At 37.5% G+C, this 14,697-nt stretch overlaps 1 protein-coding gene across 3 annotated transcripts in view; it reads right to left on the bottom strand.

Moving 5' to 3' along the window:
* The window catches only part of SLC24A2 (solute carrier family 24 member 2), a 110,195-nt gene extending 97,180 nt beyond the window's left edge, over positions 1-13,015 (bottom strand). For all 3 annotated transcript variants that reach the window (XM_069776031.1, XM_069776033.1, XM_069776030.1), the window contains exon 1: positions 11,943-13,015. In XM_069776031.1, the coding sequence (XP_069632132.1) occupies positions 11,943-12,878 (936 nt within the window). In that variant the 5' untranslated portion in view covers positions 12,879-13,015. The remainder of the gene's footprint in view (positions 1-11,942) is intronic.
* Positions 13,016-14,697: the final 1,682 nt, after the last annotated feature.

A 14,697-nucleotide genomic window follows, 5' to 3' on the forward strand; every position in this document is an offset into this window, starting at 1 on the left:
ATGATAACGATGGGAAGAACTCTTAAGCAAGAAATCTAGTAACATTTAAAACTTTGGCAAAAATGGCTGCTAACAAGATTATGCATATGAAGATGCTTCAAAAATAGCATGCCACTAAATAAATGCCTCATATATGGTATCTGATTTGTTTGCCAGTTTCCACCAAGCCTCACCACTGCTGTATCTACCACGTTTCCCTCAAATGCCACATGTTCTACCTTGCTTCAAGACCATTTTGCCATCACGATGCTGACCATTGTTTTTCTTGCACACAGTAATCCAATCAAGCAAGCAGAAATAAACCTTCCTACAGCACACTGTAAAACGTTCTACAAGACTTGAAAGCCAAAGGTTTCTAAGAAGATTAAATGAAAGAGAGAACCATATCTCAACCCTTAAATCCAAAACTAAGGCATGAGTTTGCAATTCAGGCCACGCCTGTTACTGAGCCTATTGCTGTTACTTTAAGATGAGAGTAGGTATTTCTTTATGCATGTCCACGTGTGAGATTATAAATCAACACTTATTTCCCATGGCCCTTAATATGAAAGAAGAAGTTGCATGTTTTTTGGATGCTAAATATATATATATTATATATTACTTTCTAAATACCCTTATGGAACTGCTTGCAAGCAAACAATGGACAAAGGAAGTAATCCAAATAACTCAGTAAGTAATTTCAATACTAATATATTTTAAAATACTGATTTTTCAATATTTATATTTGCAAATAATTACTAATACATTTGCAAATGAATATATTAATATATTTACAAATAATTAGGGAATGGTTCTGCTGACTTTTCTATTCCTTTGCTTAAGAAGACTTATGCTTTCTGTGTAGATACTTAAAGTGAAGAAAGTAATACTTTAAATTCATGTCCCAACTTACTTCACAGTTTCTTGCTTATATAACAAATTTTAGTTACTGTAATTCCAGCTGTTGGCCTTTCCTCTGAATAAGAAGTGGCCTTTTCGCTGCATGAAATGTCATATAGTAAAGAATAGTGCCCTTGGCCATTCCCATGATAGAATCAAGTCCTGATTACCTCACCGGAAAGCGAGAAATCATCCCTCTCCAGTGATGCAGTCCTCCTGTTTCTATCCTTGTAGTGGCACAGGATAGCAGGAATTACTAATATGATATATTAAGGTATAATAAAATATGTCAATAGCTCAGTATGTTATGTCCTCAGCCTCAGGCAGGAATGATTTATTGCTTGGAAGGAATCCAAATTTAAGGAGAAAACACAGGCATATTTCTCTGAACAGCTAATCTGGACAAAAAAATATGAGAAATGTGCTGCTCAGAAATATTTGAGTAAGTCTTATGGAAATGGGTTACTAGGCAAAGGACAGGTGAAATGATGTAGGAAGCATGAAAATTACCATCCCATGGACCTTTTATATGGCCTGCATGGCACCTTTCAGACTCTCGATCATGTGTGCATGTGTATATAGGTGTGCCTATACACACACACACAAATGGTAAATGGTTCCAGCACAGATTGAGAACGAGACAATTAAAAGTTTACAAAATCACTTCATTATAACGTGTAGAGTAGGATTCTGAGTGGCAGCAAGTAGCAATTTTATCTCAGAAACTGAACACAAGAAACAAAGGCAGTATTACTCCAAAATTTCATCATGATCATTCTCTGACTAAATTTTAGAGGAATTTTGCCATTGGTTTTGTGTGAGAAGAGACTGGGGTACTCTGTCTGTGACTTCTGGAGAGCAACTAGCATTGCTGTGCCTGCTTCAAAGATACATATGGGTCAAAAACTCATTCTGAACTTGAGAACTTAACCGTTTTTCATGGTTTTCAATAGAGAGAGAAAATAATAACCACTTATTAATCCAAACTTTGCAGACTATTTCATGACTATTTATATCACTGCAGCATTTAAAAATGCAGCCAAGATGAAGTCTTCAAACAGGATGTGCCTCCACCCAGAAACATTTTAAATTAAAACAAAATGTAGCAAATAAATACTATAAAGAATAAAGCAGAAAAATAGGAATATTTAAATAGCAATAAAATTATACAGAAACAAAAAATAGCTGCTAGACAGCATGATGCTTTCAAATGACTTCAGATGACTGCTTTAAAAATACGTAAGTAACTTAATAATATGAACTATTTTTAACTGCTCCTGGACAAAGCAATTTCTGGAGTTCCAAAATCTGGTTATTTTTCCACTCAAACATATGATTGCTATAAATTTTAACTAAGTGATAATTTAGTGATTGTGCCTGCTAGCAATAAAGGGGTTTTAATCAGTAATTTGATAAAAGCTTGCACCACAAATTAAACAACAAAATTAACATCAGATTATTCCCAAAAGATGTGCCCCTCCTCTAGTGTTACAAACCCTGCAAATTTCAACTTTTTCCCTTGGGCAAAAGCCTACATAACTGGACAGGTCTCAGACAATGCCCTGAAGGTCACCAAACACAGGCTGTGACAGCAGATGTGCCTTTTCCTTAGTGCTCTATATCCGCTAGAGCTGTTTTACAGGAATGTAAGAGGGTGAAAAGTTTACACTAGCTGGTTATGCAATAAATGTCAGTGGTATTACCACTGACTTTAGACTACACTCCCAGCAGTAACTAGTTAAGAGGTGATAAAGCAGGATTAATTCCTGAGGAAAATTTATGATTAATTTGTTAGTGTAGCATGCAGTACAAATTCCCTGCTACCTTTATTCTTCCTCAAAAAAGAAATTATTTTGCACCAATCTATTCATCCCTTAAGTATAGTACTTCATGGTGGCATTAATATTACACACACACCTTTAAGTCTATTCTCACATACTCACCTTAAAAGAAGTCATCCAAGATCATTGCTATTTATGGCTATTCATGTAAATGAATACAACTTCAATGATACGGATGACAGTGGAATAGCAATGGAATAGTGCAAAATGCAGTAACTGAGCAGTAACTATTCTTTGAACTGCCCTGATGAAATTGTATCTGACAGGGACAGTAAAATTACCCAAAGTGAGCTGCTGTTGACTAAGGCATAGCAGTAGTTACACCACTAGCTAAAGCTGCTTTGGAGGCAACGTGAGCTCTGAAGCCTCCACCTGCTGTAGAAACATGAACAACACTTGAGATTCTCATTGCTCTCCACAGCAATAAGGCTCAATTCCACTGTCAGTAAGGCAATGGCTGGTTTTCCAGAAGTGCACTTTTTTCATTTCCTCTTTTCAGATAGGAACGCATGTAAGCCAACAAACTACCAATGACAGCAAATAGCAACTGTATTTCCTCAAAGTTACAGGTATTGCCTGCAAAATTATGCAATATGTGATAGTGTACTACAATGTATTTTCTGTCAGATGTAATTGGTTTGCCAAAAGTATGCCCTAAGGCTGTGCTAACTTAGAATTTCCATCTTGCCTGCAACACTGACCTGTGCTTAACAATGCAATTGCAAGAATTTCACACACACAGATTTACAATAAAACCAAACTAAACTCAAACCATCTGATCTGCCTGTTTTCCCCAAAAGCAAAACAAAGCACCAATACTATTATTTTGACTTAGGTCCTATTATACAAAAGATGCTGCCTTTTGAGAGGTCATAGAGAGAAATGAACTATCTCTTCAAATTACGTCCTGGACATCCATGTGTAATAAATAATCAGCAACTCAGTGACAGCTCCAATGAAGAGGAAAAGACTGGTGGTATGCTGACTATATAGAAGACTAAGCATATATAAATGTACACAAAATTATGCATATGATGAATCATATTCTTCTTACCAGGTACTCTGAATGGCATTTATTTTTTCCCACCATGAGCTACTGAGGGGAGGAACTGCGATTTCATACAGTTGTCTAAGCACCTAGCGTGATGAAGACCGGATTACCATCTTGGTACTTTGGTATGAATATTAATAATAGTTAAAACATGTGTGTCTGTGTTAAAACAGAACAATAAGGAGTCAAGAGCATTCTATAAGAAGGAGTTCTGATTGACAGCCCAAACTTCCAGAATTTTGAAATCCACAGCTAAGTATTACTAAGGTATTTGGTTTGTACTGATAAAGGAAGATAGTGAGTTTTCAAGAGAAGTACTTAATGAGGGGTTTTGAATTAAAATCACAAAAGCAGTCACCTTTCTTTCTCTAAACCACCTGTATCTCACCTTACGATGCATAACAACTGATCTGTGCATAATAAATTCATTATAATTATCTGACTTTGCTCTATCTTGACATTTTAGGCTCTAAAAAAGCTGCCAGTGTCAAGAAAGAATTTGAATCTCTAGCTTGTGCCAATAGCACACTTACTGCTGCACAGATTAATGGAACCAGCCATTAACATAAATAACAAAAAGTGGTATTTAAATAAGAGCTGGCTGAAATACAGTTGAATAAGTCTAATCTAGGTTAAGGTGAAGGAAACACCATTTCTTATTCTACAGAATTAGTCCCACACTAGTCATAGATTAGTCATAGTCTGCAGGTTAGGCAAAACATTATAGGTGACTGGGGAGAAATTAAGAAGTCTTACTCTTTACATTAAAGTTTATTTTATAAATAGCAAAAAAGGTTACTAAACAGACAAGAGATGTCTTAATTTTTATAGGTATTACAGCTGTTTACGTATACTCATCTCTAATACATCCTGCCATCTGTTGAATACCTCATGTGTAAAACGGTTTTAACATTCATTCATCCCACATAGATCTTTTGAAGTGTAAGCTTTCAGACTTCCTTTGTCTCCATATTTCTTTGCTTTGCTGACTAAAATAAGATTTTGAATTTTGGTCAAAAGGACTGAGGGAAGCTATTTTAATTTTGAAATACTGGTACTGTATTCATTGCTGTTTACCAGAAAGCATTCACTGGTTTTGTATGTTTGCTGTCTGTACCTAAGGGGTAATGTTCATAAATGTCCAAATCTCACGTTGCCTTACACCATCTTTATAAAATATACTAATGTCCAACCACAGGTGACAGAGAATAGGAACCCTGACTGTCCACTTTAGGTTCAGTCCTTTCAGAAGCTTTCTGCATAGAAGGTCTCTATTTCTGTGGTTAAAAAGCCTGACTTTCAACAAACGCCAGACAAGCAGGGGCATGTACCTTATTTTTAAGAACTGTCCTGACCATTACACTTTTCCACTTCTACATCACTTTTGTTATAGGACTTTCTTCAGTATGAACATACTATACATCATGCAGTAATGAATTCAAATTGGTTATAATCTTATTCTACAGTTACAAAAGCAAAATGCCTGAATTCTTGGAAACAATTTCAGAAGGACAAAAGACCCAAAAGGGGCTGTTTTCTCACCTTTACAGTTGGCAGTGGAAAACTGACTCCTGCTAATAAAACCAACACAAACCCAGATCATTAACAGGGCAGAAGCACTTTATCAAATCTAATTTTTTGGCAAGTGGCCCTGGTGGTGTAGTGCTGGCTGCCTAGGGAGTGTCACCACCCAGAAAGGCCAAAGCCACCCTAAAGTCAGCAGTGCCCAAAACACCCTCAACACTGCAACAAGCACTGCCCTAGGGCACCTTTCTACCACCCACATCCCACACTTCAGAAAAGATGGGTATCTACACCCACCCTTTAAAAACATGGTGTGGAGGCCTCACTATTGCCTTTTAAAACAAGGACAGAAAAAGTAGGGGAGCCAGCTGTGCCTTGCCACACAAAAATTCTATATGATGAGTGGAGCACCACATAAAGTGAGCAGTGAATGTGAGAGACCTGTATATAATTGCATAAAATTTGACCACTCTCACCACCAGAATCTGAAAAGTTTGTAAAGCCGCTCGATTTTGTTAAATATTAGTCTGGGAGGTAAATTTGGAGGCTAGCTTGGGGAAAAAAGTAGAGGAATGAGGGTTAGAAGATGGAAAAGCAGTACCATGCTGCTCCACCTGAGTCTGGCATTTCTGAGCAAGCCTCAAAGCAAAACTATGGCACCTGAAGATCTCTGTTTGAAAGTGAAGCTCCTTCAGAGTTCAAGTCCTTCAAGTACCCCCACGCAGGCAGACATATTGAGGTCTAGTATACCGATTTGGGGATTTAAATTCCACCTACAGTCTCCTGTAGCTCCCACATCCTGTTGAGGATCCAGACCAAAGTACCCAAGACTGAGATGGCAGAAGGAAAAACATTTATAAAGTCTCTGGACTTTGGGACTGCATATTCCTCTCTTCATACAGCTTCTAGCACAATGAATTTAATCATGTCTGGAGTTCTGAGATACAGCATGGTGAACATCTTCCAACGCAGCTGGTTTTGTGCAGTCTCTAAGTATCATCTGACTTCTTTTTAATTACATATGCTTTTTATTTTTAAATATATTGATGGATATGTTGTCCCCTTGTTGTTCACCAAAAGTGGCAGAGTTTTAGCCTTCATTTTCCCAGCACAATTAGCAAGCATTGCCTAATGAACCTTAGTGGATGGCCATGATTTAAGAGCATTTAATCTATACTGCATTTCCATGCTGTCACTTTCTGCTCATTACCAGGGTACATACATACAAAACCAAGAGACTCCAGTGGTGAAAACCACTATAATAATTTCTTTGTAGTCAATAAATTACTGAGAAGCACTAAAATAAACTGAGAACAGTATCAATTTCACTGTACTAATGGTTGCACGTATAAAGTATCAGCCTGTGGGTATGTCAGTAATAGGCCTAAATTAAAACAACAATGCTAAATACTTGAGGCAAATTAACTAACAGTTATTGCTATTGGAGTAACATTAGGTAAACACAGAAGTTAACTTGAAAGTTTTTGAGATAATAAAAGCAGATAGAACACACAAAGCCAGGCTTTTATCAACATAAAACAGGGTACAAGGACAGTGATGATGCTCACGTTCCAAAAATGTACTTAAAACAATGCAACCACCTTGCATACGTTGGTATGCAAGATCCAGATACTCATAGCTCTCTACAGTCACACACATGCTTGCACAAGTAGACCAACTGTGCAATGTCTGTAGAGTAAGACTCTCATCTCCCTATGAACTATGAAACACTGCTTTAAAATATCTAGTGGTGGTGGGGAGAGAAGAAAGGCCATTCTATAGACAGAGTTACAGTTACTGGGTCTGCAGATGCAACATCAAGAAGCCCTGAAAAAGAACTGTTCAGCAGTTCAAACCAACAACAAACTCAGACCTTTTGCAGATTCCAGTTTTCCCTGTATGCATGCAGGTAATTTGTGTTTTTCCTTAATCAAACACATATCAGATCATATATTATAACAGTGACTGTGCATGTGCAGTGTTAATACAGCCACCAGTTAGAGAAGTACTTACAAATACTGTTAACAACCTTTCCTTTAGAATGCAAATACTGCCATTAAAATACAATGTGGCAACACTTGAGATCAGTATAGATCTTAAAATATCACACACAAGCTATTAAAGTTTCTTTAGACAACAAAATTGGCAATAAAATAATGTCAAACTATGTCTTGTTGGTAAAAATAGCTCATTTTCCAAATGCAGTTCTCTGTAAATGTAGATAAACTGTAACTGTCTTGTATATACCATAAGCTATCTATCTAAAATGGTACTGTCAGTGAAACAGATGTCATTGCACAATATTCCTGTGCCACCCACATTCTGTTCTCCTAGTTGCCAAACAGAACTGTTTTGAGTTATTTACTGAGCAATCAGATTCAAGTATTTGTGCAATGATCTCCATCCTACATTAGAGAAAAAAAAGTACTTAAAAACTGAAATGTAATTTCACATGATGTTTTAATATGATGTAATATATTCAGCGTGCCTTCACCAGTACAGACTATGAAGAAAAGACTGAAACCTTAACAGAAGGTCAAAAAAATCTTATTTTTAAGAACTTTGTACATCAGCTTTTTCCATTTTCCTCTTCCTGTCCATTATACTCCATTTCAAGCTTCTGTTTTTAAACATCTTCACTCAAATGAGGAAGATGTAGAAATAATACCAAAGTTTCCTCCCCAGTCCCCTAAAATAATCCGTTTTTTGCGGGATAACTACATAAAACATAAAAATCACACCACAGAATAAGTTAGGCTGGAAGGGACTTCTGGAGGTATCTGGTAGTGGGACCATACTACCTACTGTAGGGCCCATTCAGGGCAGCCCACACCCTGTGGTGCCACTTGTCAGGGACCCTTCTTGGGCTGCATATGCCATATGCCACCCTACATTGTAGAACTTAGGCATCTGGTTTTTATGCTGTCTTTTCATGCTGGCTTGATTTTTCATCTTTCCTCCTTTTTTCCCATCCTTGTCACAGTGATCTCTGGGGTTCATCAGTATCAGACTGCCATCAGGCTTCCTTGAGGGTGAGATGGGGCACGAGACTATCCGCAGTTCAAACAGGACCTTGCCAATGCATCCCAGGAACTCTAATTGCAAAAAGCTTGTAGTCTGTTCTCAGTGTCACCAAATTGTTGCCAAAATACCAGATTTTCTCAACCTGTACCCTTTAAGAACCCAGACTGTATTTGTTTGAAAGTTTGTGAAAGATGACCACAATGAAATTCATATCAAGTACTCTGCTGCATTCACAGTTGTACAAGTAACTGACACACAAAAGAACATAAGATCAGAAAAAGTAGTTAAGTTCAAATAGTCACAGTTTTCTAGTACAAAAAAAGTGCTTTAATTCTTAAAAAGAGGGAAGAGAGGAATCTAAAAGACATCTAGAGATACATATGCATTCTAGCAATGAATACATCTAGACCAAATGACAGCTATGCAGAAAAATCACTTTGTATCTAAGACCTTTTTCTCGTGGGAAATACTGTTCTTGAGAAGGTAAAACTTTCTTCAACCTTTCAAGATGATTGATAATAAAAGCACTGAAATTAAGATTAAAATACATTTTAGTATCTCAAGAGGTTTTTTGATCTGATCAGATTTTTACTCTTTGATACTTGTTTGCTAGTAAGCCACCTAACCCCTCAACTATCCAGCTTTATGATGCCTTATTTAGACCTCCTAACTTCGTTGAGCTGCTTTCAGATTACAACACAAAGTCTTAAAGATAAATAAGGCAGGCACGTTTTATTAGCAGAACACTTGCCAGTTTGGCAACAGCAGAATCAACAACAGATCGGCAGAAGGAGTATTGATTAGAGGAAAGAAGAGAATTTTCTATACACTCCTGAAACAAAGTTCTTTCAAGACACTCTAACCTACCCATTCCAAGGAGCTGCCTAGGAATTCTCTGCCCTAATGGGGAAAAAAGAGTAGAAAACCTTTCCATTGGAAACAACTGAGATTGCAAATTCTGCATTTGATATACTAATTTGATTATATACACTTTAATTTTGCATTGACATAGTACACCTTTGATGACTGGAAGCAATCTAGGCTAACAGCTAACACTGTAGAAATGAAGCATCCCTTGCCACCAAAAGCCAAGACTATCACTTCTGCAATACTTATAATCCCCACTGGTTAGGAAATAAGCACCCATGCGCATTGCATTCACTACTAGGCACCGGATCTCAGACTACAAAAACATTTTATCCTTTGCTTCAGGCAATAACTTTCAAGCTGAAAATCCTAGGCATTTCTATCAGGCTTAGGACTACATGTCATAGTTTTTCTTTTCTCTCTCTCTTTTTTTTTTTTTTTTTAATTTAAAAAGCAATGAAACCAACTATCTAATAACAGTAAACAAAGGAACACTTCAGTGAGATTCCTTCCAAAGAACATAATCTGTGACATCCTTGCTATTAGAAAATCAGTTCATTCATCCTGCTAAACACTGTTCAACTGAGTAGTAAAATAATTCATAATGAGCTATAATTTCAAAGTGTTAGCTGAATATTCAAAAATCTGTCCTTACAGCTTGGGTCATAGAAGAAATACATGGTCTGATACCTTCAGAAGCTGTTTTCCCCAGGAAGCGGGAAATACGTGTTAGCTAAATTGCGACAAAATTAGAACATGTCTTTCATTGCCCTCTACCCCTCAATGATTTATGAATACATTATTTTATCATTTTAATTAACTTCAAGTGAATTCATGAGAAATATCTTCATGAAACACATGATGCAAAGCTTGTGTTTTTAGGAAAAGTAGCTAGATTTCTGATTTTTTCATCCCTATCTGAATTCTGTGCACCTATAATGTGAATAAACTCTAAGAAAAAGTAATTAATATATCAAACAATAAAGGACTGCTCCTAAAGGTATTTTTTTAAAATCAAGTCCTTCAGAGTACTTTAAACATTTATTATGTTCAGTATGACTCGCAAATGATTTATTCTTCTATCCAGTTGAGAATAATTGAGCGCTTACCATGGTATACAGCTACTCTACACCATCCTATAGCCTGGACAACCCAAGGCAGTTGCTTTTCATATTGACATCATTTAAGACCAGTTATAAATTCACATCTCCTTCAAATCCAGTTTATGGACAGATGAAGGTGCACTAAACAGTTACTTAATATACCATAGTCTCTTCCTATCATTACACACATTTAGCACAAACTGTTAAAGTACTTACAATGCACTGTGAAATACTACATTGTTCAGAAACAGCTAATGTAGTTAAAGAAGCCCTTCATTCATTAGGACAAATACTTTGTTGGTGTTGACCCTTCTTTTCATTTACTTACAAAATCCCAGTTATGCGTTTTGAGAAAGATGAAGATGAGCATGCTGATTTAGGAAAAGGAACAGAACAAAAAGGAAAATATAAAATTACAAGTTAAGTGTATAGGTGTTAAAATGGGTTAGAAAATAAAAAAATTGAGAATTTTCTGGTTTCATTTTTGGTGGACTTTTCTGTGGCTTGTCCTAAAACTGAAAGCACCTGTCTGTACTGCTAAAATACCAATCTCTCACTTCGAAGTTAGACATATAGGCAGAATTATCAGTTTTCTATGAGTCACAGGCAGGTAGGCCCTCTCTACAGTTATACGTGCTCTGTCTCTCTATCCTCCTGTTTATATGCCTGTACACTTTTATCAGTGGATTGTGTCTCTTCTGAACCACTCATACCGGGCTGTTAAACAAAAGAAACAAAACAGTGAATAGTTCCCTGATACTCTGAATAATTACTGGATAATAAAAACTTACCTGATGAATAACCCTATTGTCATATAAAAGCAGACATTTCAATTTCAGCATTAAACATCCAGTTAACATATTGCTACATACACAAGTATTTATGGGTTCAGCTTCACAAATCCTTAAACATAGCCTGCTTTAAGAAGAGAGCTGTTTAAAAGATGATAGTAATTGCTGAAGACCCACAAAGCCCTCCATGCTTAAATTCCCTTCACTACTTGTGGCCAGGTGTTAGGCCAAAAATCAGTTTGCTTAGTTGCAAATACCATGAATGGGAAACCATCCTGCTTAAACAGAGGACCTCTGCCTTTTGCCATTGTTGTCAATGTTTTTCCAGAGATTTTTCTCATGTAATTGCCACTAATTATGCCTGGAAGTTAATACCATATATCAGTATCAGTAGATGAAAAACATGTATAAAAAATGCCTTTGTATACTGTTCCGAGTGATGTACTTTTTTGAGGAAGAAAGTGCATTAAAAGTCTTTAAAAAGCCAACTTTTGTCACACGATGCTCCCCAGATATTGTTACAGCTTAATCCAAAAGCTTAGGGGAAAAATAGTAGCTATATCTCAGACCTCATGAATGTGCCAAAATGCTGAGTAAAGGATTATATCTTTTTGCTGGCATTTTTTTCTTGCTTTCTGTGTGATTAGGAACATTCTGGAGTTAAAAGCTATTGATTTACTAGAAGGCTACCTCATGTTTTATTTTTTCAATCCTATTGGACTGATTAAACAAAAAGACCTTTTAGCAAAACATGGAACTTTTAAAAATTGCTTATTGTACTATATTAGAATCCTTATGATATAGAAGGGCTCAGCACTTACAAGGACATTATTACATATATGCTAATTAAAAATTGACCAACCTTTCCTTCAGCATCTGCTGCTGTTACCTTCTCAACCTTGTTTCTGTTTAAAAATTTCTTCACCCATTCTTCTACTTGAACGTTGAACTTCATGAAAGTCACATAGAAAAAATATGCTGTCAGGAGCGTTAAGCTTTCCCACCACATGATCAAGTTATCCAGAAAAAAGATGATTAGCAAGATCAAGTCAATGATGTAAAAGGACACATCTCGAAAGAGTGGCCACCAAGTAAGGTTCAAGATCTCTCTAGAAAATAAAGCACACATTCCAATAACAAACAGGATATTGAACACGGCAGATCCCACTATTGTACCAATGCCGACATTGCTGTGTGATATAAACACTCCTATTAAAGAAGTGAAGAGTTCTGGGGCTGACCCACCGGCAGCCATGAAGGTTGCACCTGCCACATCATCAGATATTGCCAGTTTTTCAGTGATGACAGTCAAGGAAGGTACAAAGAACTCATCACAGACTATGGCTAAGGCTATAAACATGTAAATCATTCCAATTACATGGAGGATCACTGCTCCCTTTCTTCTCTCCTCAAGAGAGAAAAGGTCCTCGGGGTACTCTCCCTTGGCATGATCATCTGTTGTGTTGTCGTGCTCAGCTTCATATCTCATAGAAGTGTGTGGGTCTGGAGTGCCATCTTCATTCTGTTCCATGAAATCCAACAGAGTTCTTTGGTGTCCATGCATCAGCTTTTGGCTATCTAGGCTGCTGGCCAATGCCATGCTATGTGGTTCCATCTTGAAAAAGGCACTAATTGAAAGAGAGAAAGTACTAATGGCCACTACAGTGACAAGAAGAACTATAATTCGTATCAGTCTCAGTTTTTTCCTAACATTCTGGTGCCATCTGCAACCAAACAGCAGTTCCTCCAAACACAACTCCTCCAAGACACCAGCAACAGTTTTTTTCTGAAGAGCCATTTTGTGTTCTATGTGAGATGCTGAGGGAGTCAGACGGACTGTTCCTTCATACGTTTCTCCAGCTTTGAAGTTAGAAGTGCTTTAAGAGTCTTCCCAGAATCAAGTACTTTTACTCTTCACAGGAAGTATTTTCTTCATGCATCTTAAAAGGACAAACAGGTATTACTAATATTAGTGAAACAGTATGTGATTTCTAAATGCTTTCTAAAAAGCATTTTACAGACTGGGCTAAATTTAGAATTTAAAGCAGAACATTACCAACTGTAACATAAAACCCTGTCACATCCCATCAGACACAGCAACGATATGTTTGTTTCAGCAGTAACCCTGCAGATAACAGTCTATCAATACTCAGATCATTTTATGCCTCTCATATGCTTCTGAGCCACTGCTCTCCTCAGTTGCTGACAAAAAATCCTAGTGGAAAGTAAAAACTGTGCGCAAATGTTACGTAAAAATGCAGAAATTACTATTTTAATGGATACACGGAAGATGATTACCTTCTGTAATTACTTTCCACCATGATCATGTAACGTCCCAATCCCAAATGCAGGGGCAATAATGTATGAAAAAGCAATCAAAGTGCTAACAAGCATCTCATCAGACCTTTAGGCAGCTGAGGCGGTGTTAATTGAAATGTTATGCATGCATGGAGCGACAGTCATGGAAATGTAGGTAAAACACTACACCATTGGAACAGGATCAAAATGAAGATCTAACACATCCACAATTTCTTTAATCCCTATGCAAAATTGGCTCAAGTTTACACAGAGAACTCGGCTTGCTTCTGATCAGACCTAGGACACTAGCTTGGACTAGCTAAGACAAAATTTTCATTCACCTCTGGTTTTGTTTTGATTTATGGGAAACACAGGAAGTTACTAATACCTATGTGGTATCTTAAAAGTGCTCCTCTTACAGATCCTTAAGAAAATGGTTTAAATTTACACAAGAGTTGATCCCGAAACAAACAAAACAGTGAGAAATTAAACTACGTGGGAAGGACTATTCACGTATGTCAGAGCTGAGCATATTAGACCAATAGCACCTGGAAACAGGAAAAAACCCACTATATAATAAAAGGTGCTTTGGTTACTGGATCTGAAGAATAAATGTAATGTAGAAATTAGTTACATATGCATTATGCGTAGTAAGTTGCATTTTATATGACACAAAATATAAAATACTTTCTAAATAAAAATATTAGTCCTTACTCTTACAGTCAAAAAATACTTTGTTACACCACTTCTTCAAGTCATTTGTAGCAACAGCTGAACACTGAACAATCTATTAATCAGCAGAACATTGATTTTGTATTCTCGATAGAGAATTACAACTGCTATTACTTGCAGTTATTTACATAAAAGTTATTAAGTCACGTGCAGTTTCTCCTGATTGTTACGAACAGCTTCCACACCAAGAAGATGCCATAGAGACATAGTCCATCTGCAAGATGCAGCACCACAGCAGAGATGTTTTATTCTCCACCTTAGCGTTACTGCTCACCGGACTGCCATAAAAACATTAAGCGGGAAAGATATCGGAACGGCACTGCCGCTACCGCGCGCAATTTACGGCGGACGGGCCGATGACCCCACACCGTTATAAATCACCCGAACGGGAAGTGGAAAAGCGCCCGGGGTGTCCTCCGCCCCGAAACTCACACGGCTGCGCCCAGCCGGACCGCTCCCGACACCGCCTCCATCCCCATCCCCGTCCCCGTCCCCCGGCGGAGCGCAGACCCCCGGCGGAGCGCAGACCCCCGGCGCCCCCGCCGCCCCCTCTTCCCCGTGCCGCAGAGCCTCGCCTAAAACTCATC

This window comes from Haliaeetus albicilla, chromosome Z (assembly GCF_947461875.1).
Source record: "Haliaeetus albicilla chromosome Z, bHalAlb1.1, whole genome shotgun sequence".
Taxonomy (NCBI): Eukaryota; Metazoa; Chordata; class Aves; order Accipitriformes; family Accipitridae; genus Haliaeetus; species Haliaeetus albicilla.